The 24,193-nt window shown below is 33.3% G+C and overlaps 1 protein-coding gene across 5 annotated transcripts; it reads right to left on the bottom strand.

The window, feature by feature from the left end:
- Positions 1–1,313: 1,313 nt before the first annotated feature.
- Positions 1,314–23,363, bottom strand: LOC124473026 (M1-specific T cell receptor alpha chain-like). Of its 5 annotated transcripts, none has more exons than XM_047028251.1 (5): positions 23,140–23,363; positions 2,535–2,720; positions 2,381–2,416; positions 2,169–2,276; positions 1,314–1,841 (listed from the first exon to the last, which is right to left on the bottom strand). In XM_047028251.1, the coding sequence occupies exons 1-4, from the start codon at positions 23,207–23,209 to the stop codon at positions 2,170–2,172; spliced, it is 399 nt and encodes a 132-aa protein (XP_046884207.1). In that variant the 5' UTR covers positions 23,210–23,363; the 3' UTR covers positions 1,314–1,841; position 2,169. The 5 variants fall into 5 exon arrangements, with proteins under 5 accessions (XP_046884207.1, XP_046884205.1, XP_046884203.1 ...); XM_047028249.1 differs by lacking the exon at positions 23,140–23,363 and adding an exon at positions 17,125–17,401; XM_047028247.1 differs by lacking the exon at positions 23,140–23,363 and adding an exon at positions 16,589–16,721.
- Positions 23,364–24,193: the final 830 nt, after the last annotated feature.

Genomic DNA, 24,193 nt, shown 5'->3' with positions numbered 1-24,193 from the left:
CACCATCATTGTCTTTGGCATGATGAATTTCTTCATCTGCCGTAAGAAGCACATCCTCTGTTGTGCTTTCTTGGTGAGGGAGCTGATGTTCAGTTCCCACTTGAGGTCCTGGGAGAGGATATTGCCCAGAAAGCAGAAGGACTCCACAGTGTTGACTGGGGAGTCGCACAGGGTGATAGGGGGGAGTGGAGCTGTATTCTTCCTGAAGTCCACAACCATATCCACTGTCTTGAGAGCATTGAGCTCTAGGTTGTTCTGGCTGCACCAGGTCACCAGGTTGTCAGCTTCCCACCTGTAATTAGACTCATCCTCGTCAGAGATCAGCCCAATGAGGGTGGTGTCGTCCGCAAACTTCAGGAGTTTGACGAACTGATGATTGGAGGTGCAGCTATTGGTGTACAGGGAGAACAGCAGAGGGGAAAGGACGCAGCCCTGAGGAGATCCAGTGCTGATGACCTAGGAGTCAGAGACGTTTGTTCCCAGCTTGACGCACTGCTCCATGTAGGAGGGGAAGTCCGTGATCCACCTGCAGTTGGAGTCAGGCACGTTCAGCTGGGAGAGCTTGTCCTGTAGCAGAGCCGGGATGATGGTGTTGAAAGCAGAGCTTGGCGTAGGATTCAGAGCTGGCAAACAGGATCCTGGCGTAGGATTCCAGTGTGTCCAGGTGCTGGAGGATGAACTGGAGTGCCATGTTTACTGCGTCTTCTACAGATATGTTGGCTCTGTAGGCAAACTGCAGGGGGTCTAGGAGAGGATCCGTGATGGATTTGAGGTGTGCCAGCACCAGGCACTCAAAAGACTTCATTACTACAGAGATCAGGGCAACGGGTCTGTAGTCATTAAGTCCTGTTGGCCTTGGCTTTTTGGGCACAGGGATGATGGTGGAGGACTTGAGACAGGCTGGCAAAAGGCATGCCTCCAGGGAGTGATCAGTAGAGAGAAAAGCTTAATAGCTCCACTCAACTATGAAGGTGTTTTACTCCCTAAGGTCATGCCAAAAAATCAATATTGAAGTTTTAAAGCTTTTTTCAAATAATAAAATGTTCCAATGAGGAGAGCCTTAATTTGTTTGTCAATTACCAATTTTCCAAAATTAACCTTAAATACATAAAGCACCTTGACTACTGTACCTTTCGTGCACTTCAATGCTGTATCATATATGGTCATGTGAGTATGGTCCATAGGTGAGCTGCTTGTTGTACTCAATGAAGTGTAACTAAAGGTTCAATTTTGCTGTAAATAATGTAGGCGTTGAGGTCAAGTAAGTTACCTGGGTCCCAATTTCTGACATGAAAGAAAATAAATACAACAAATAGCTTCAAATTCTTATTTTATTTAATTGTAGAAATATTTTCATCAAAACAGAAAAGTTCAAAAACACATTTATGGCTGATATACAAACTAAGACATTTTAAATCATTTTTACTACATACAAATGAATGTATACATCAGTGTGTACACACAGAGTATGAAGGATGCTTGGATTAGTTGTTAAACAATTGACAGTTCACTGTAAATACAGAATAATCAGATTAAGCATTACGATTTCAGAAGGTGAAATGTCCAGACAAAAATGAAAATAACAGTTGAAGAGGGGGAAAAAACATATATACCAACATACTTTGTTTTTTTTACTGTACAACACAGTAGTCCTCTTAATTAGCAAATGACAAATAAAACGTGTTTCTCAATAGAACTATAAACATACACTAAACATTAACTTTGCTTTTTAGAATACTACATAATATTACAGAAGAAAATTACAATTATGGCAAATAACATCTCTATGCTTCCAAATAGATGGGGTGAATGTTATTGTCTTCTTTGACAGACTGCTGTATCTGGAAAATAGATTAAATGATGTTAACCAAAATGTATTAGTAAACAAGACAATATCTCCTCATGACAATACTCTTAAATAAGATTGTGGCCGTCAAATTCAGCATGTTTTATTTTACAATGATGTCATCACACTGGGTGTTTTACATTATCCACTGAAGGAAGGTCATGGAGGTTAATGGGAGCTAGCAGTAACACACTGAAGGCAGTGTGCAACTGTCATTTGTGGTTTCAAGTCATTTAAATTTGTATTGTGCCTGGCCTAATTTATTACTTTTGGCAAAGCATAACCTTTGTGAAATGTTTTACTTAAGATGCTGTGTACCTACTCTAGCTCATCCACACCCGAAGAGTCATCAGCACATTGAAAATGATGGTCTTCACAAACAGGATTCTCAGGCCCAGAATGGTCAGTGATAGGAATCTGGTCTTTCCATCTGGAAACCATGGAGTCACAGTCATTAAAGTCTAAAACACAATGCATTCGATATGCTCAAAGAATATTTCATCATATGACATTTGCAGATATTAAAATACTTGCCTGATTCAATACCATCTGCTGTACACGTTTGATTATCTGTCAATACAAATAGACAACAACTTTATTAGGAATGTTGATGTGGGAATGTTTTCAGTTTCAACCTCAATGTCTAGAATTGCTGCGGCGATTGCAATAAATCAGTGTAGACACTTACTGTTATAGGGGCATTTTTTGTTTAGAGCAACCTGGCTGTAGTACGGGTCCTCCTTCATTCTGGTGGCTTCATTATTAAATATGCTTGTGTCGACTTGAGTCGAATTGAATGAGCTGAAATCTGTTGCCAGACAAGCTGTTGTTTCATTGTTTTTCAACTGATAGTAAGATGGTTCCTTGCTCTCCCCTGTTAAAACACACATAAAAAGTTCATAAATTTAAGCCAGTGGACTTAAAATGACCAGACACCAATGTGTACATTTTTACACCATGCTATAGCTATGTTATACTTTTTTCCACTTAAGTTTTGGTTAAACTCAGTAAATAAATGTATGTGATTAAGGTTAGGGTAAGGCATCCTGCCCATGGTAGTGGAGGTTAAGGTTAGGCATTGCAGCTGTGTTTGGGGTTCAGGTTTATGGTTAGTCTAACAATTATAACAGTCTTTATTTAGAACACATTTGTATTTCAATGTTCATTTAGGACAGGTCGTTCAGGTCATTCAGGACAGTGAAGTTCTTGTGACAGGGCATGCAAATGACTATGTAGCTACATAAAAAGGAAAGCATTTGCAATAAAAGTCTAGCAAGAGGCAAAGTGTATTCTGTAGGTGCAGGGATTAGAATACAAAATAGGACCAAACAGAAAAACCTACTTCTTTTAAATTTCTCATGTTAAGACGTTTCAGGATGTTTCCTAACTGCACAATTAGCATTACATTGAAAGCTTGCTTACAAGTAGTTAGCATTTGCATGCATCTTTAGTACCTTTGCATGTGTAAATATGGAGTGATGTGGACAGCACAGCTAAGGAACAACATTTGTCATAGTATAATGATTCCAGGTGTAAATAAGGTATTTCAATGCATTTGTACACACATCAACATAGCACAAACTGTACTTTCTCTGGTCAGCCACACAATGGTTAAGCCTACTCCTAAAACAACTAGAATGAAACAACACAAATTATAGTACTAAAATTGCGATCATTTTACCATGATATTTCAGGCACAGTGAACAATAAAAAGAGTTGAGGGCTGCATTGTTGTAATGAAGAGATATTAAGTATATTGCAGAGTACACAGACAATGACTAGCGGCTTTACGTAATGGAAAAAATCACAACTTTTGTTCCATTTCCAAAAATGAGTTTGTTGTAGTTAGTCTCACAACCATTATGTCTGATAGCAAAAACATTGAGTTCACTATGGAATGATGATTTTAAATACTTAACTGTTTATCACTGATTATGATTAAATTGTATACATATTTATGTATGAAACCAAAAAAGTTTATACATAATATAAGGTTTTAGTGTGTGTGTATTTGGTTAAAAAAGTATACATATTAAGGATTGTTGATTGTTTACTTACTTGGCAGGACAATTACTTGTATTCCAGATCCAAACATGATTTTGATGTTATTCACACAACCATATGTCTGGTTGCAAAAACACCTAATCGTCAGTGGTTCAAAATACAGTACTGTACGTTACCAGATAAAACTATACCTGTTTGAACAATTATGGAAATCCTCTGTCCATATATTATCTTCAGTTTAAATGTACATTTAGTGTAAAATTAACTTATCTTTCTGGAGTGATTGAACAGTATGCAATAAAAATCTATTGGACTGAGAAAATAAATGGAAATCAAACCCAGGCTGCTGCGTTAGGGTCTCAGTCCATATGGTACATGCCCTACACATTGACCCACCAGGGCACCCAAAAAAATAATCTTAAAGGTTAAGGATTATTATTACATATAAAGTTGGCGTGTCTAACTAAGACTAAGAGATTATCCTATAATTCATAGTTTTATGTTTAATTTCACTAAATACAGTAGGGTTGATATAAATAGATAATATTAATAGAGAAATGTCCATAATGTAGTATATTTGATAGAGAAAAAAAGACGGTTACTCACTTATTTTGATATTTAACTTGGTACCAGCACCAAATAAAAGTTTGTTTGTTCCTAATGATGTCACACAATGCATGTTTGTTGCACGATAACCGTCTGGTTTTGGTTTACAGACAATTGTATATTTTGTATGTAAAGACAACAAACTTTTGGGCTCAAGTTCGGCATCTACAATGTCAAAACACATTCCTAACTAGCACTTCATTATGTTCAACTATACCCTAACCCCTTGTTGTTACATGATTAATTCCTTATTTTAACACCTATGTCAACTGCCGTTTTATAAACAGTAAAACGCATCTAAGACAAATAGGTTTACCCTTGATTTAAGCTTTTAAATTTGAGATTCAATGTTTACAAATAAAATAATTTGCTATCCTGTCACAATGAAGTGAAATGAAGAGTTTTCCTTATTTTGATTATATCATACATTGCTGTACAAAAATAGTCAGTTGTTTTGATTATTATGTTTGCACACTATCTGTTAACAAACAGACCTATTGTAGTGTAATGTTAGTTATTCATTAGTTTGTGATCTGCAAATGTTACACCGCAAAATATTGCCTACATCAGAGAAATGCTGACGTTTAGGAATATTATGTAAGTACTTACTTGGTTGGACAACTACTTGTATGCCAGATCCAAATACAATTTTGAAGTTGTTATTCACACAACAATAAGTCCAGTGCCAAAAACCAGGCAGTGACAAATACAAATCCTACAGTCATAAAATGTATATAGACTGTTTGTGTTTAGTAACAATGACTCAATTTGCATTATGTCATAATACTGAGTTTTACGTTTGATCATGGACTAGGTATTAACACAATGTCATTTTTATGACACTTGTCGCACAGATAGAATTACTACTTTTCACTACAATCTTTTGAAGTGTTGAAAAGGTTGCATTCTCAGATCAATTTATACAGAATACAGTGTAAATTATTCCATTGTTTTGTTGTTCAGGGATCCTAATATGCTTAAAATACACCTATATGTGAAGTTTGCTGAAAATAATTGCAGAAATTTAAAATCAGTAGATTAATGTGTGGAATGAGCAGTATGTGGTGAATTGAAAAGTTGTATTTTATATTGTAATTAAGAGACTCACTTGAATTAATGTTCAATGTTGTGCCTTTTCCAAAGTATATCTTATCATATCCAGTATTCACACAACATCTATGTGCAATACATAAACCCTCTACTTGTGTAACAAACTTTCCTCAAGAATCACAATGACTCTTGCTTAGAGACTTGTTGCTCTTGTTGTTTAGTGTAGTCAATTTAACTGATTTAAATTGTTGTACTCGCTGTGAAATATTTTATTTACTGTTACTTCCTTTTCCACAGGTACACTTGCACTTATAGCGATTCATGTCATTTAACTGTAACTTGTTTAACTACATGCTCTTATGGTTCTTCCCTTTGGCACTTATTTTGGTTGTTCAATGTGTGCTTCATGTTTTGGCTGCCCGCAATGTTTTGGGGCTATGTTGTTGTTATTATCAGTGACCTATGCACTTTGTAAAGCTGTCTCTTGGAAGTCGCTTTGGATAAAAGCATCTGCTAAATGAATACATGTAAATGTAAACAAACTCTGTAGGACCTTGTAGTTGTTTGAAGACCAGGGATAGTGAGGCCAGAGGGTTCGGAATTTTGTAACTCTTAGCCAGAATGTATACATTACAGTATACATTGTGTATACATTACAGTACATGGTTGCATCAATGGTATTGAAAGTGGCCTTATTCATTTTCTTCAGCCTTATGGCTCAACACTGCTGTTATGGTTGAGTGTCTACATTTAATCTACAAGGTAACTGTAAAACCACTATAGATTTTATTTAAATGTATAGTCAACAATACCTTACAAAATACGTTTTTGAGATACTTACATGGGTAACGTGTTACAATGGGTAACTTGGTATTTAAAATAGTGGCATATAAATGGCACGCAGGAAAGTAGTTAAGTCTATGTGGTATTCATACACCTCAGTAGATAACAAATCATCAGATTTTTTCAGAAGTTAAAAAAAGATCAGTGGTTTATTGTTTGGATTTGACAAGATTAAGTTAATTTAAAGTCTACTCACTTGTCTCAACAGTAAGTTTTGTTCCTGCACCAAAAATGATTTTCCAGTTGTTAGCATTCACACAGTGTATACATGCTGGGCAATAACTTACTTAACTGAGTGCATTTGAAAGTGTTTATCTAACTAATTTAGTTGGTTATTAATGTTTTTGACATGTTTCAGTAGCATACATTTTACCTTATAGTTCACACTGTGCTAGATTATTGTTATTCATGTGCATATATGATCATAGTACGAGTTCCATAGTAATGGTAGTGGCGTTGACACTGGAATGTTTATGTGCCTAAGTAATCTAAATTACACCGTATTTAATTTAAATTTATGGTTCAAGATTTTATTTTAAAAAGGATGATACATAGTATCATAGTATAACTTACTTGAGTGTATGATTGGTTGGGTATCAGTTCCAAACGTAATCTTAAATCCATCATTCACTCAAACAAAAAACACACAACAAAAACCTTGCACAACTACATAAGACATCAGTCTGTTTGTTTTGTTGTATTACCCATTGTTAAATTATCTTTCTTTTTCAAATCCTGACTGAACAATGCGTTTTTTTCTGAAATTATTTTTAGAGCTACTTGTGATGTGGAAAATGTACATTAATCCATCAATATGAGGACTTGTTGCTTAGATGACATAATAAAAGATGTTTAAGGGTGGATGAATATGGAGGTTTACTTACATGATTGGACATATAATTTAGTTCCTGTTCCAAATATAATTTTGAATCCAGTATTCACACATTCATTGATACCTTACCAAAAACTCACTTACTTCTTTCACACTACAATTCAACACATTAATTCAAACAATACATACTTCTATTAGTGATTTATGTGTGAGACGTAATTTACATTATCCTTGATGTTCAATAAATGTGTTAGTGTTAGAATCTGGTGCTTTTCTCAAATTTCCGGACTTAACGAATCACCTTGTGCTTAAGAAGTTAGAAAAAATTGTATTTATGTGAAAGTTGGTATTAAATGCATTAGAAATGTACTCACCTGTTTTAATTGTTAGTTTTGTCCCTGCACCAAAAATTATTTTCCCGTTGTTGCTATTCACACAGTGTTTAAGTGCTGAACATTAACATTCTACACTGAGGGAAACTTGTTTAAGCAATTCACAAATTAATTGTAAATGCCATTAGACATTACACATTTTAGTGTTTTTTTACATTACATAAATTACATTTATGATTAACAATAATTGTGTGCTTCAACAGGGTGTTGAAGTATGGAGAATTTAACTTAATTGAAGCCACACTTTTCATTAAAGTGTTTCAGTTTTGTGATAGTTATACAAAGTAGAACTAGTACTACTATTTTGTTTTGTATTAGGGTCAAGTTTATGAATAGACAATGTTTATAAGGATATTACTTTTCTACAAAGTTAGAACAGTTGAACAATACTCCGTACACTGTACAATTAAATGGAAAACAAGATTTCCATTACATATTTTTGCTGTGTGTCTAGGGTTGCTGAATAAAAATAAAGTATCAATGTTATTAAACAGAAATACATCAAAAAATATTACAATATTGTACATGTAACTGGGTTCTACTCCCAAATACAAGTTCCCATATCCTGTCATGTATGTAATGTATAGCCAAAGCAAAAACATGGGGAATATTAATCTTGTTAATTTGGCTTTTGAGTTTCATTTTGTTTTGGTAACCAGCCAAGTCACACAATATATACTCTGGTATATATTGACATATTTGTGCCATGTCCAAATACAAGCTTGTTCTCCCCATAAATTACAGTGTTGTTGTGGATAGCAATTGCTATAACCATTTTGGACTGGTTGACTCGACTGTATGACTAGTTCAGAAAAATCATAACTGGTCAGTTTCAGCAATTAAGTAGGTATTTACCAATACCATGTACATAACAACAATGTTTATGTACACACACCTGAACACATACATTATACTGCACACTGTCTTATCTTTTCTTGAAAAGTGTTGAGGCATTATTATCAGTTATTATAATAAAGAGTTTAAAGTCTTACTCACTTGTCTCAATTGTCAGTTTGGTTCCAGTCCCAAAAAGTAATTTTTGTGTTCCAGTAGTCACACAATAGGAAATGCCTGACCTATAACCTTTCTGGTGCAATGTTGATATTCAATGTTGATATTCTCCAGAAAATGCTTGTTGTGCTTTGAAAACTATATTCAACTTATCAGCTTATCAACTATGCAATTTCATCACATTACACTAGACTTTTTTTTTACATTAGTTTGTATAAAGCATAAACTAGTCTTCAGCAATACTAATCCAAGACCATTATAATAACCACAGAGCTATAAATATATGCTATTGTTTCGTGATATGTGTTGATCTGTGATTATCAATCAATGCATCTTTTAAGTAGACTGTGTGGTTTATTTCTGTAAATTGTTCCTACATAAATATAAGTTGTATCAGTCAATTGTGATGGAAAGATGACTTACTAGATTGCACATACAATTTAGTTCCTTTTCCAAAAATGATTTTCCGTGTCCCGTCATTCACACAGTGATTTAAGGTCCAACACAAACAACGTTGCATCCTAGTAACACTACAGGGACCAATTATCAAAGTTTAGCCCTGAGTTTAGGGAACTGTTGACATTTTTATATTGTGAACAACAAATTACAGATTGGATAGTAATTACGGTGGAAATGTATAATTATCAAAGCAACTACTTGTTTGAATGCATTGGGGCTGTTTCTCTTAATTTGAACATTTAGATAAAAATAGTTTGTAGGAAGTCTGTATAAAATGTAAATACACAGATTGTTAGTCAAAGACAAAGATTACTTACTGGTTTCAATGACCAATTTTGTGCCTTTTCCAAAGATTATTTTACTCAGTCCCGAGTCAGTCACACTGTGCTTGGTGCATTGCCAAAAATGAATTGGTTGTAGCTAGTAGCAACATTTTTCAATTGTTACATTATTCGATTGTCTTACTGTATCTTGCTGGTAATTCAATTGCCTACTTAAATTCTATTGATTAATTTCACAATTTAGTTTCTCACATACTATCATTCATTTAACAAAAACAGTTCTAAGATACTTTACAGTGTACAGTGATGTAAGAACTTCAATCTTACTCAATAGCATTCCAATTTGTGCAATGCTAAAATGGTCAAAGAACGAATATAACAAAAATCCAAGACCACCGAGATCTATCAACATTTTACCAACCTGCATACATTTACCAGTGAATTAGTGATCACCTATAATCATAGCATAAATGTACAGATGGTTAGCGAGTTAACTGAAATGTATTATAAATGGCTTTTCATTTTAGTTTTTTTTAAACATTTTAGTTATTGAAAAAGTCTTCCATCATAATTTGATTTCTTACTTGTTCCTACAAATAGTGATGTTCCATGGCCAAAGATTAGCTTTCCTCCTCCAACATTCACACAGTGAAATTTGTCCCAGCAAAAACAACTATTCAATAGTTATTCACTGTAGTTCATGGGCTCAATAGTTTTGAGATGATTCTCTATTGGTATATGACTATTATCTTCTAATTTATGTTTTTTCTCATCTTGAATGGAAATTGACAATCAACTTTGTTCTACGTCCAAAAATAACTTTGTAGACCCCATCAGTCAGACTCTAACTTGTGTCAATAACTAACTGATGGAAGGACATTTGGTTGTTTATTGGCTACAAGTAGCATTACAATATGCATTATACAATTGTATTATTACTATTATCTTCCGTACATTGTTGTTAGTTCATATTTAAACAGACTTACTTAGGTCTACTATCAACTTGATGCCAGTCCCAAAAACGATTTTGTTGAGTCCACTGCTAGTCACACATCAACATCCTATTCTACATAAACCTCATTCTCTAATAAAGATATATTTTTGAAACATTCAAAAGCCTCCAGGGTTTAAAACATATTTTCACAAGGACAAATGATCACAACTATAATTGCTGACATTTTGTTGTGTATGGAACTTTACACTTACTTGAGCTGACTATTAACTTGGTTCCACGTCAAAACAAAACCTTCACTGCAGTAGGCACACAGTGATGGGTACCTTTTCAATAACTTTAATTTGAAACACTTGGTGTCTATAAATACTATCGCTACTTTGAAAGTAACACACTGATTTTCTACTAATTAAAATCTTTTTCTCCTTTCCCATCTTTCTTTTTGTGTATGTTTAAATAAATGAACTTACTTGGATCTACCTTCAACTTTGTGCCAGTCCCAAAGAAGATTTTAAGACCACTGCCACTCACACAACATAATTCTTTCCAACATAAACCTCAGCCTCTAATGAAGAGAAGATTTTTACTTTTTTAGATAACATGTTACATGACCAAACTACTTCTGGTTGATCAAGTTTCTATCATCACAAAAAGATACCTCACAACACCTAATAAGTAAGAAATGTAATTGTATGTCCCTGTCTTTGCTTGCTGAACAAGAAAGGCATAGGGTTCAACAGCACAATGAATACAAAGTTGCTGTCATTGTCTTATAGTTTTGGCTAATTCACGTAACAACAAGCATATTCAAACATATTATTTCACTGCTTATGTTAATTTTTTTTAAAGATAGTGGATCTTGGGCTTAATCGTGGAGTTTGTGTTTACTTATTTGAGTCAACGGTTAGTTTTGTTCCTTGGCCAAATATAATCTTGTCACTGTATGTCACAGAGTGTTTGATACCTTAACAAATATTTACAGAGTTGACCACTGATGACCTCTGAACAATAGTCATTGCACTCATTGTAGAGCACTTCAATACGTATTGCTTTGGTAAAAGCTTGTTTACCATTAAGAATGTCAACATGTGTAAATGCTTTGACAAAGCCCACACTCTAAGTCAGTAAAAATAGGTTGAAATCCAACTACAGTACACTGCACTTATCTTTTCTTGAAAAGTGTTGAAGGATTATAATCAATTATGATAATAAAAAGTTTAAAGTCTTACTCACTTGTCTCAATTAGCAGTTTGGTTCCAGACCCAAAAAGTAATTTTTGTATTACAGTAGTCACACAATAGGAAATGCCTGACCTATAACCTTTTCCTCAATGTTGATATTGTCCAAAATATGCTTGCTGTGTTTTGAATGAACTATATTCAATTTATCAGCTTGTCAACTATGCAATTTCATCACATTACACCAGAATTTCTTTAACCTTAGTTTGTATAAAGCATAAACTAGTCCTCAGCAATACTAATCCAAGATCATTACTATAACCACTGAGTTATGCTACTCTTTCATGATATGTGTTGTTCTGTGATTATCAATCAATGCATCTTTTGAGTAGATTATTTGATTTATTTCTCTAAATTGTTCCAACAAAAAGTTGTATCAGTCAATTGTGATGGAAATATGACTTACTAGATTGCACAGACAATTTAGTTCCTTTTCCAAAAAGGATTTTCCATGTCCCGTCATTCACACAGTGATTTAAGGTCCAACACAAACACTGTTGCATCCTAGTACTAAAGGGACCACTTAACAAAGTTTAGCCCTGAGATATTATTGTAATTTAGTTGGTATCTTGGTAAACGCTCCTATTAGTGTGTTCTTACAGTATTAACAAAAACATGATCTGGTATCCGGGTGCATTATGTTAAGATCACAAAGGTAACCAAAATATTGTGAGAAATGTAGGGAATTGTTGAAAATGTATATATTGTGAACAATAAATTACAGATTGGATAGTAATTACGGTGGAAATGTATAATTATCAAAACAACTACTTGTTTGAAATCATTGGGGCTGTTTCTCTTGTACTTAAGTTGAATATTTGGATAAAAATAGTAAGTAGTAAGTCTGTATAAAATGTAGATAGACAGATTTTTTGTCAAAGACAAAGATTTCTTACTGGTTTCAATGACCAATTTTGTGCCTCTTCCAAATATTATTTTTCTCAGTCCCGAGTCCGTCACACTGTGCTTGGTGCATTGCCAAAAACGAATTGGTTGCAGCTAGTAGCAACAATTTTCAATTGTTACATTATTCAATTGTCTTACTGTATATTGCTGGTAATTCAATAGCCTACCTAAATTCTATTGATTAATTGCAGAATTTAGTTTCTCATATACTATCATTTATCTAACAAAAACACTTTAGAAGTGTGAAACACAGCAATTAAGATGATTCTGATGATTTTTATCATCTTTCTCTGACAATATCTTCAAATGTATATGTCTTGCTCAACATATAAAACATTATATTTCTCATATCAACATATAACAATGAAGATTGTCCCAGCTAAAACATGACTGTGATGTAAGAACTTCAGCAATCTTACTCAATAGCATTCAAATTTGTGCAATGCTAAAATCGTCAAAGAACGAAGCTACCAAAATCCCAAGACCACCGAGATCTATCAACATTTTACCAACCCACATACATTTACCAGTGAATTAGTGATCATTTGTAACCATTTAGGATAAACCTATAGATGGTTAGTGAATTGACTGAAATGTATTATGAATGGCTGTTCATTTTAGCTTTTTAAACATTTTAGTTATTGAAAAATTCCTCCATCATAATATCTTTTCTTACTTGTTCCTACAAATAGCGATGTTCCATGGCCAAAGATTAGCTTTCTTCCTCCAACATTCACACAATGACATTTGTCTCAGCAAAAACAACTATTCAATAGTTATTCACTGTATGTAATACATTAAGTGGATGGGGTCACAATAGTTTTCAGATAATTCTCTATTGGTATCTGACTATAATCTTCTAATTAATGTTTTTTTCTCATTCTCAATAACATTGGTTGTTGATTGGCTTCAAGTAGCATTACAATATGCATTATACAATTGTATTATTACTATTATCTTCCATACATTGTTGTTAGTTCATATTTAAACTGACTTACTTGGGTTTACTATCAACTTGATGCCAGTCCCAAAAACGATTTTGTAGACTGCCAGTCACACATCAACATCCTATTCTACATAATCCTCATTCTCTAATAACGATAAATTTTTTAACATTCAAAAGCCTCTAGGGTTTAAACATATTCTCACGAGGACAAATGATCACAACTATAATTGCTGACATTTTGTTGTGTATAATACCTATTCTTTGCACTTACTTGAGATGACTATTAACTTGGTTCCATGTCCAAACAAAACCTTCACTGCAGTAGTCACACTGTGATGGGTACCTTTTCAATAACTTAAATTCAAAACACCTGTTGTTGTCTATAAATATGATAGCTACTTTAAAAGTAACACACTGATTCATAATATATCTTTTTTACAAACTAAAATCTTTCTATAATTTCTCATCTTTCATTTAGTCTCTGTTTAAATAGATGAACTTACTTTGATCTACTTTCAACTTTGTGCCAGTCCCAAAGAAGATTTTAAGACCATTGGAAGTCACACAACATCATCTTTTCCAACATAAACCTCAGCCTCTAATGAAGAGAAGATTTTAACTTTTTCAGATAACGTATTACATGACCAACAGACTTTTTGTTTGATCAAGTTTCTATCATCACAAAAAGATACCTCACAACACCTAATAAGTAAGACATGTAATTGCATGTCCCTGTCTTTGCTTGCTGAACAATAGTCATAGGGTTCAACGGGACAATGAATACAAAGTTGCTGTCATTGTCTCATAGTTTTGGCTAATTCACGTAACAACAAGCATATCCAAACATATCATTTGACTGTTGTGTTAATATTTTTTAAAGATAGGGATCTTGGGCCTAATCCTGTATTTAGTGTTTACCTACTTGAGTCAACGGTTAGTTCTGTTCCTTGGCCAAATATAATCTTGTCACTGTATGTCACACAGTGTTTGATACCTTAACAAATACTTACAGAGTTGAACACTGATGACCTCTGAACAAGAGTCCTTACACTCATTGTAGAGCACTTAAATATGTATTGCTTTGGTAAAATCCTGTTTGCCATTAAGAATGTCAACATGTTTAAATGCATTGACAAAGCCCACGCTCTAAGTCACTGAAAATAGGTTGAACTTACTGGATTCAACATGCAATGATGAACCCTTTGCGAAGATAATCTTGTAACCTGCTCCAGTAGTCACACATTGAGAACTCATACTACATGAATGGTTCTGTGCTCCTGCTGGCTACTGGTTTCAATGATTGGAGACTGTAAGAATACATTACATTTGTAATAATATTGTAATGTGTGACAAATACACACAGAAAGTCACTAACTAAAGATACAGAAAAAGCAAACAGCTGAACCAGAATATTGTTATGGGATGTGTCTCATTCAATAACAGCATTGTAGACATAACATAACTAGTGTTCTGTGTATACGGTCTACTCAGATCATTTATGTGTGTTTGTGAACGATCAAATTTTTTATGAGAGATACATAGGTTTTAACCATGATGTATCATAAATATTTTACTTACTGGCATTCACAACTAGTTTGGTCCCTTCCCCAAATATAAATGTCCAGCCTCCTGCTGATGTAGTCACACAAACTATCAGGCCTGAACAATAACTACACGGTAAAAAAAGAAATATGTTTTGAAATTGATCATGTAAAAAATAAGTTTAGATCTTAAATTGAATTTAAACTTACTTGAGTTAATGGTTAATTGTATTCCTTGACCGAAAATGATTTTGTCATATGTCACACTGTGTTAGATACTTTGACAATTACTCATTGACTACTCTGAGGACATTTGAGGACTGCTTTTATATTACTTAGTTTGTTTTCATGTATAATCTTTTGAGCACACAAACTCAAGGCTTTTATAAAGAATCACTAAAGAAAATCTAAATTATAGAGGCATTTTTTACTAAATCATCTTGCAAATAATGCTTATTTTGGTGTGCAGCCAAAAACGTTTACAAATCAGTTGACCCGTATGATCAAAATGGACCAGATGGTTTGTTCTAGTAAACCAAAATTCTACTTACTGGGTTCAATATGTAATTGCATGCCTTTGCCAAAGATGATCTTGTTAATGCCACTTCCAGTAGTCACACAACATGAATCCACTTTACATAAACTGCAGGTAAAATTAAATCTTTTGACCATGCAACCTATTTGGATATCGCAAAAGGACTTTCAATTATGATCTATTAATGCAAAAAAAACTTTGTATAACTATTGATTAATTATTTTGAAAGCATACATCTGCAATCAATGCAACTTAAGAGGAAAACGTAGGACATAATGTAACTTTTTGAACATGAAAAAACATTAGATTTTTTGTCATACACCTACTGATATATATTACTAAATAAATGTACTCAAATATTAACTTTGTGTCAGTCTGCATCTTTTTGATGCCATCTGTGAACACACAATATCTAGGGTAACAGGCTCAAGTCACAATCAAGTCAACAGAATGTCACCTATCAACCATCTTAACATGTCCAGTCACAGTATCATGCTGTACAAATTAATCTAAAGCTAAACTATCAGACAAAACATTCTTGACCATCAAAACCCTTTATTTGTGGAGAAGGATTTTCATCGCCAAGATCTGAGTTAAACATAACTTAAACTACTACTTACTGTTTCAACTTTTAGTTTGGTATCCTTTCTAAATATACATTTCCATTTTCCAGATGCAGTCACACCATTGGCCCTCAACAACTAACTATTTTATTTTCAAATCTTGTTATAATTTGTACTGAAAGCTACTGAGGTTTAACTTTGTCTTTTGAATTCTGTAACTATAAAAACTATATTTATTCAACTATAACATGTATTAAAATATATATAACAAAAAGTGTGCAAATTAATATTCAACTTACTGGATTCAACATGTAATCTTGTGCCTTTCCCATAGATAAGCTTGCGACCCCCTGCATCACCAGTTGCACAGTATGCATCCATACTACATAATCTCAGTACAGATTATGATGAATGATTTGGTTTAATGACTCTGACTTGACTTGAGTCTTCTTGATATCTAGTATATGTGCTACATCATAGCTGTTACAAAATATTTCAGAAAACATTGATAGTTCAGACTTTAAAATGAAAAGCAGGCAAGGTTTTGTATATGTTAAACAAATATAATATTAACTTAACTTACTTGACTCAACTTTTACAGTTGTACCAGATCCAAAGAGGATTTTGTTGCTGGCACCAATATTCACACAACATAAACTCACATAACATAAACCTATGGCAATAGCAAAAGCCCTCGCCATTTCACTTAAACATTGAGGCAACTATTTCACAATAGGGGTTAATGGTGTTCTTTGGACTGTATTATGTATATACAAATCACATTTTTGATTAAATACAATTGTAGCTGACTAGATCAGAGGAGTAAAGTAATTTCAGTGTTGCTCTTCATTAGGCATTTACTCTGTTTCTGGCATTTTTTCGTACTTAGTATTATCTTAGTTTGAGTACAGCTGTCTAAAACATTTTAACTGTTGCAGTACTTACTGGCTTCAACTGTTAGTTTGGTCCCCTCTCCAAATAGCTCTCTGATGCAGTCACACCAATGACTAAATATTTTCAAATCTTAACCTCTGCTAGGCTTAACTTCTTATAATCAATACTCAAATAATGTTTTTGGTCTGTTAAATATCATTATGCTTCTCAATAAATTGTACTTACTGGATTGAATTTGTAATCTTGTGCCTTTCCCAAATATAATCTTTTTAATCCCTCCAGCAGTTACACAGTATGAATCCATACTACAAAATCTGAGTAATCAATGGCAAATAATATCCAGAGAAGTAGTTGTTAATCAACATAACCTGGGAATTTTTCAACTTACATCTCCAGACGAAAATGTGTACATTTTGGTCAGTGTGATAACATACGCTATACAGTGTACTGATTACATACAGTATGTATTTGAAAAACATATTTGGTCTTTCATTGAAATGAAAAGGAGTTAGTATCTTTTTGTTTATATACAATCATAGTGGATTAACTTACTTGAGTCAACTACTAATTTTGTGCTGGCCCCAAATATGATTTTGTCCAAGCCTCCACTTTTCACACAACGTGTATGCTCATTACATAAACTTACTAGCAATAGCAATAGCTACTTCACATTTAAACTGACTTTGAATAGACATTTATAATTTTTTAAATAGATGGTTTAATTGATTTCAACATTTAACAGTGTTTACTTTTTATTTGATCTTGTGAATTTTTCTTTGTGATATGACCCATTTGTTTTTATCACTGCATCATTCTTGATATATTACCTGATCTGTGTAAAATCTGAGGAAATATGTTATATTCTTGTACAGCACATTGCGGCCTTGCTTTGAAATGAAAAAACACTTAGATATTGAAATAAATAAACTTACTTGAGTGAACTATTAACCTTGTGCCTTTCCCAAATATGATTTTGGTTATGCCACCAGCATTCACACAATATGAACATTCATCACATTAACCTTCTGTATGGCACGATCATTACTGTACTTTTAATTCGAATAAAAGGAGTATTTGTTTACGTAAACTTTTAAACTGAATGCCTATTCACAAGAGAAAACTAAATTAATGATCTGTTCAAATGTGTTGTTTCTATCTGGTGAATATATATTTTAGACAATGGCGCATTTGTTTGCAGTTATTGAATTGTACCATATCAAATATTTAAACACAGTAATGACCAGCTGATCACATAAAATATGTAGAATAGTGTCGATGCAAATTGTATCATACAGTTATGGACAGTTCCCATATGGTCATATTTTTTGAGGACATGTCTAGATTTTAAACCGTTTCATTGAATTTATATTAATGTATTGTCCGTGTCTGATTGAGCATTGTTAAGGTTTTGACTTACTGGATTGCACGTGTAATTTGGTGCCTTTCCCAAAGATAATCTTCAAACCTCCATCATTCACACAATATAAATCCATAGTACAAAATCTGAGTCAATTCTATGACAATCGTAAGAGTCTGGCTGTTACATTGACCAAATGTTATAATACACATAAACATTCCCAATTTACATATATTATTAAGCAAAGCTCTATTCTAAAAAATCCCTGATTTTGTCACTTGTAACTTTTTTATTAATAAAATAGACTTGCTTTGAATAGTTGAAGTAATTTTGTAATTATTTGCAAATATATTGGATTAAATAAACTTACTTGAGTGAACTATTAACTTTGTGCCAGTCCCAAAGATGATTTTGTAGCTACCAGTATTCACACAACATGAATGCAAAATACATTAACCTGTCTAACCTAGGTCACCTTTGTCAATAAATGTATTCACTCAATTTAACTCTATCTTTCAGGTCTGATCCATGTCAGTCACAAGGAAACAGTTTGAGCATTAATAAGGTTTTGACTTACTGGATTGAACATGTAATTTTGTGCCTTTCCCAAAGATAATCTTCAAAACTCCTCCAGCAGACACACAATACAAATTCACACTACAAAATCTGAGTAGAATCTATGGTGAAAGGTTGTATGGTGAAAGATAGGTTTTATAATAGCCAAACCTGCCTAATTTCTACAGCTTTGATCCGTCAGACTACATCGTATGTTGAAGATATTTTAGGTCACTATTTTTCATGTATTTTCTACAGATATTTGGTTAAATTAACTTACTTGAGTCAACTATTAACATTGTGCCGGTCCCAAAGATGATTTTCTGGCTCGCAGCATTCACACAACATGAACCCACATTACATAAAGCTGATGTGTAGCAAGATCTTCACTTGAGAAATGAATCATTTACTTTATAACTGAACATCCATTTAACTCCTGAACAGAAAATATTGCCTATGAAGTACATTCTTGAGTTTAAACTTTGTTTTTGTTTTATTTAGAATGTATATTTTTCACACAGCCTGTTGTAAGCATACACTGTGTAAGATTTTCGAATTTAACATTAATTCAAAGAATGTGTTTGAGAATTCAAATAGTTGTGGATTACTTAGTGGATTCAACAAGTAATTGTGTGCCTGTCCCGAATAAAAGCTTGCCATATCCAGTAGTCTCACAACATAAATCCACAGTACATTAACAGTTCTGTGTCTTAAATGATGTTCCTACATTTTTAGCGCAACGTTACTTATTAGTGTCATAATCAATGATTGACTCATTGGAAATATATGTACAGCTACAATTTATATTTGTACTTAAGACCTGTCAGTATTTTGAATTACATATACGTTTGGTGGAAGTCATTATATAAGTTCAAAAAGTGTTAATGTAACTTACTTGAATAAACAATTAACTTTGTGCCAGTCCCAAAGATGATTTTGTAGCTACCAGTATTCACACAACATGAACCCAAAATACATTAACCTGTCTAACCTAGGTCACCTTTGTCAATAAAAGTATTCACTCGATTTAACTTTATCTTTCAGGTCTGATCCATGTCAGTGTCAAGGAAACTGAGCATTAATAAGGTTTTGACTTACTGGATTGAACATGTAATTTTGTGCCTTTCCCAAAGATAATCTTGAAACCTCCTCCAGCAAACACACAATACAAATTCACACTACAAAATCTGAGTAGAGTCTATGGTGAAAGGTTGTATGGTGACAGATAGGTTTTATAATAGCCAAACCTGCATAATTTCTACAGTTTTGATCAGTCAGACTACATAACATGTTGAAGACATTTTAGGTAAAGATTTTCCATGGATTTTCTACAGCTATTTGGTTAAATTAACTTACTTGAGTCAACTATTAACATTGTGCCGGTCCCAAAGATGATTTTCTGGCCAGCAGCATTCACACAACATGAACCCACATTACATAAAGCTGATGTGTAGCAAGATCGCCACTCGAGAAATGAATCATTTACTTTATAACTGAACAGTCCATTTAACTCCTGAACAGAAAATATTGCCTATCAAGTACATTCTTGAGTTTAAACTTTGTTTTTTTAAATAATAAGCTTTATTTAGAATGTATATTTTTCACACAGCCTGTTGTAACCATACACTGTGTAAGATTTTCTCATTTAACAGTAATTTAAAGAATGTGTTTGAGCATCAAATAGTTGTGGATTACTTACTGGATTCAACAAGTAATTGTGCGCCTGTCCCGAATAAAAGCTTGCCATATCCAGTAGTCTCACAACATGTATCAACAGTACATTAACTGTTCTGTGTCTTAAATGATCTTTCAAAAAATTTTGCTCAACGTTACGTATAAGTGTCATAATCAATGATTGACTTATTGGAAATGTATGTACAGCTACAATTAATATTTGTACTTAAGACCTGTCAGCATTTTGAATTACATATACATGTAGTGGAAGTCATTACATAAGTTTAAATGCATATGACCAACATTTCCACTACAATAGTGCTAATGCAACTTACTTGAATCCACTATTAACTTTGTGCCAGTACTAAAGATGATTTTGCTGAATCCATCAGTCACACAACATATTGCAAAAACCCTTCAATCTTGGATTATACTAGTCCTAGTCCTATCAGCCAAGTGAGCCATGTTTTTCCAACTTGTTTGAAGGTCAAGAACAACCTGATATGACAGCCAATATGAAAGCTATGTACAAAATCTAGATTTTTAAATAATATAGCTAGTCAGAGCATATCAATATGGGATGTTTTCAATCCAGGAAAACTACTTACTGGTCAGAATGTTCAGTTTGGTCCCTTCTCCAAATATCAATTTTCCAATTCCCGAAGTAGTCACACAGTGCATCTGACCTGAACAATAACTAAGTATCCCATTATATCATATTTCTTTTTACAAGTGTAGCTTATAATGAAGCATAGCTTTTCAGAAGAATGTTTTTAGGTACTTTGGATGTGTGGACTTTTAAAGCTGTCACTGCATAATAATTACTAGCACAAATGCTAAGCCCTACAAAAATGTAAAGGGAGTAACGCTTACTTGAGTTTACAAACAAGTTCCAGCTCCAAATATCAGCTTTTGTGTTCCAGCATACACACACTGAGAAAGTCCTTATCAAAAACAATCATGCACCAAAGCTATTCTCTAACTCTCATTTTAAATATATGTCCTGTATACGTAATGTATGTATACTGTTTGCTACATGCTACATCTTAAATAGCAGGAAAAAATCATTCAAATCTTTTCATTTGAATTTTAAACTTACTTGAAACAATGATCAGTTTTGCTCCTTGACCAAATATGACTTTGTATCCTGATGTCACACAGTGTTAGCTACCACAACGATTACTCACAAGGGATCTCTGGACTAAATCAAACATCAATCAGACATCAAACATCAAACTTCAACATAATTTCCTAATTTCTTAGTTAAATCATGCAGTATTCTAACATGCACTTTAAGATAAGTAAAGATAAGATAAGATAAGTTTTTGTATCCAGTTAAATTATTTATCTCATTCCCTAATTTAATTTAATATCGGCTGTTTACAACAAAAATGTATGAAAAAATGGAGTGATTCACTGAAATGCTATAAAATAAAAATATAACTTACTGGATTCAACATGTAAGTTTGTTCCACTTCCAGTAGTAACACATCATTAATCCACACTACGTAAACTGTACAGTCTATGAAACTTACTAGTTACTATAATCGGCAGGTAAATGTACTTTTCTGATGCAGTATACAATGTACCATATGTAACAACTTAAGATGCGATTCTCACACCCAGACATATTTTTTCAATTTCTCCCTTATCTATTCTCCTATTAGCATTCAAACTTTTATGATAAAATTCAAGATTTAAAACATGCACAAAAATATTTCTATAACTTACTATGTTCAATGTGTAATTGGGTTCCAGTCCCAAAGATCAGCTTGCCATAACCACTTCCAGTATTCACACAACATGAATCAACACTACACAAACTATACAGTATCAAATCGATGCTTAACGTCAAATGTATGTCCTTACTTTCTTAAAAGGCTTGTAAAGTTTGGAAAGGAATCATGATCATGATCATCTTTATATGTTTAGTGCCAAAAGTAAACAGCCGATTACATTTTTTATTCTAAACTTAGTTGAACTATTAGTTGAACTAAATTGATTACAAGAGAGAATAAACAGGGTCTACATGTTACTGAATTTCTTACCTGACTCCACGAACAATTTAGTTCCAGCTCCAAAAATTAATTTGTTATTCCCTCTAGTCACACAGTGTTCAAGTGCTTGCTAAAAACATAAGATCACACTGTATAGTACTTCAGAATGTAGTATCAATAGTTGAAAAACTAGCAGTTAAGCAATTCCCTGTTGGTATGCTACATAACACATTTTAACTGTATATTGTAAACGATATTTAAGAAATTATTGATTTGCTACATTTTTTTTGTTACATAAGGAATGGTTTAGACGATTACTAATTCTACTTACATGGTTTTACAATGAGTTTGGTTCCACTTGCTAAAATAAGCTTATAACCCCCCTGGGTAGTCACACTTAGAAGCATTCCATACCAAATACTCAACTCTGTATGTGAGTCAGCAATGGTTGTTTAATTGCTTTTTCATTTTATTTTAAATGTACAACATTTTACTTATTTCGTTTGATTGAACTACTTTGAGTGACAGATAAGAATCTGCATTTAGTTATTTTTATTTTCCAAAATAGCATAGATTTTGCACTACACGTAATTGAAGTACAAATAAGCACTTCTCTTTACCAAAGTAGCACATTAACCTCCAAAATGTAACACTTACCACTTAATACCAGCAGCTTTGTGCCTGTCCCAAAAACAATTTTGTTCCCCACATTCACACAGCCTGACATACTAGTACATTAACCCCTAAGGTTTAAACTGTAGGTCCTTTTATCTTATCACTTTAACCAAACCTGCATGAACTCTATTTACCAAACTCAACAAAAGTAATTCTGTTACCAAGATTCACATAACCTCATACTCTAATACACAAATGCCAATGCATTAGACTCTAGGTCCCCTCATTACCATAACTAAACGGTCTGCTACAAATCCAAAACAAAATGGATGTGGTTTCATTATTGAATCTAATACAAAGCAAAAATGCATTTCAGTCGCATTGCAGGTAAACATACTGTATGCTTAGTATTTCACTTACCAGTATTTACAAATAACTTGGTTCCGCTACCAAATATCAATCTTCCTGCTCCCCCAGTATTCACACAGTGTTACATCACAATACAATTATACCAGTATAGAGTTACCCGCCACCTTTTACAGGATGATTATAACACTATTCCTTTCAACTATTTAACTCAATAAAGACACATTTATTGCACAGGCTGTGCCTCTCCTGTCTTTTTTAGGCCAAATAAATTCTGTCTTGGTAGCTTCATACATAATAAATTCATTGGAACCTGCTAAAATACTTTTAGGCTTCTCTTCCATCCTTATTTAACAAAGTATTACCATAATATTCACAAGATAATATGATGATACATTAGGACATACAGTAATCCAGGGTTAAATACAATGCGGAACCAGATTCAAATAAGGCATCTCAAGCCATGGACAGAATAATATTTTGTGTTCATGTGTTCCCCCACTTCATCCAAACAATGTAATCAGTTTAACATCTAACAAGAAGTTGAAATTAGACAAAATGTACCAAATATAGCATGTCTTTTTCAAATAATCTCACCTTTTTCAACAAACAGCTTGGTTCCTCGTCCAAAAATAAGTTTATCGCCTGATGTCCTCACACAATGTATTCTAGCTAACGTAAAACCTGGTTCATCTTAAACCTCTACAAAATCATCACTTTTGTCAATGTC

The sequence above is a fragment of the Hypomesus transpacificus genome, chromosome 10, assembly GCF_021917145.1.
Source record: "Hypomesus transpacificus isolate Combined female chromosome 10, fHypTra1, whole genome shotgun sequence".
NCBI classification, from domain to species: domain Eukaryota; kingdom Metazoa; phylum Chordata; class Actinopteri; order Osmeriformes; family Osmeridae; genus Hypomesus; species Hypomesus transpacificus.
Note: the sequence above shows the minus strand (reverse complement) of the source record. Positions and strands in the feature narration are given on the sequence as shown.

Bases quoted from the DNA above. Each gene is read 5' to 3' on its own strand.
- LOC124473026 (XM_047028247.1), bottom strand. From the start codon at position 16,706: ATGGCGAGGGCTTTTGCTATTGCCATAGGTTTATGTTATGTGAGTTTA. The intron at 2,417-2,534 runs GTAAGTGTCTAC...TTGTATTGACAG, and splicing joins CAAAAAATGCCCCTATAACA to ATAATCAAACGTGTACAGCA. The intron at 2,277-2,380 runs GCAAGTATTTTA...CATGGTTTCCAG, and splicing joins AGCAGATGGTATTGAATCAG to ATGGAAAGACCAGATTCCTA.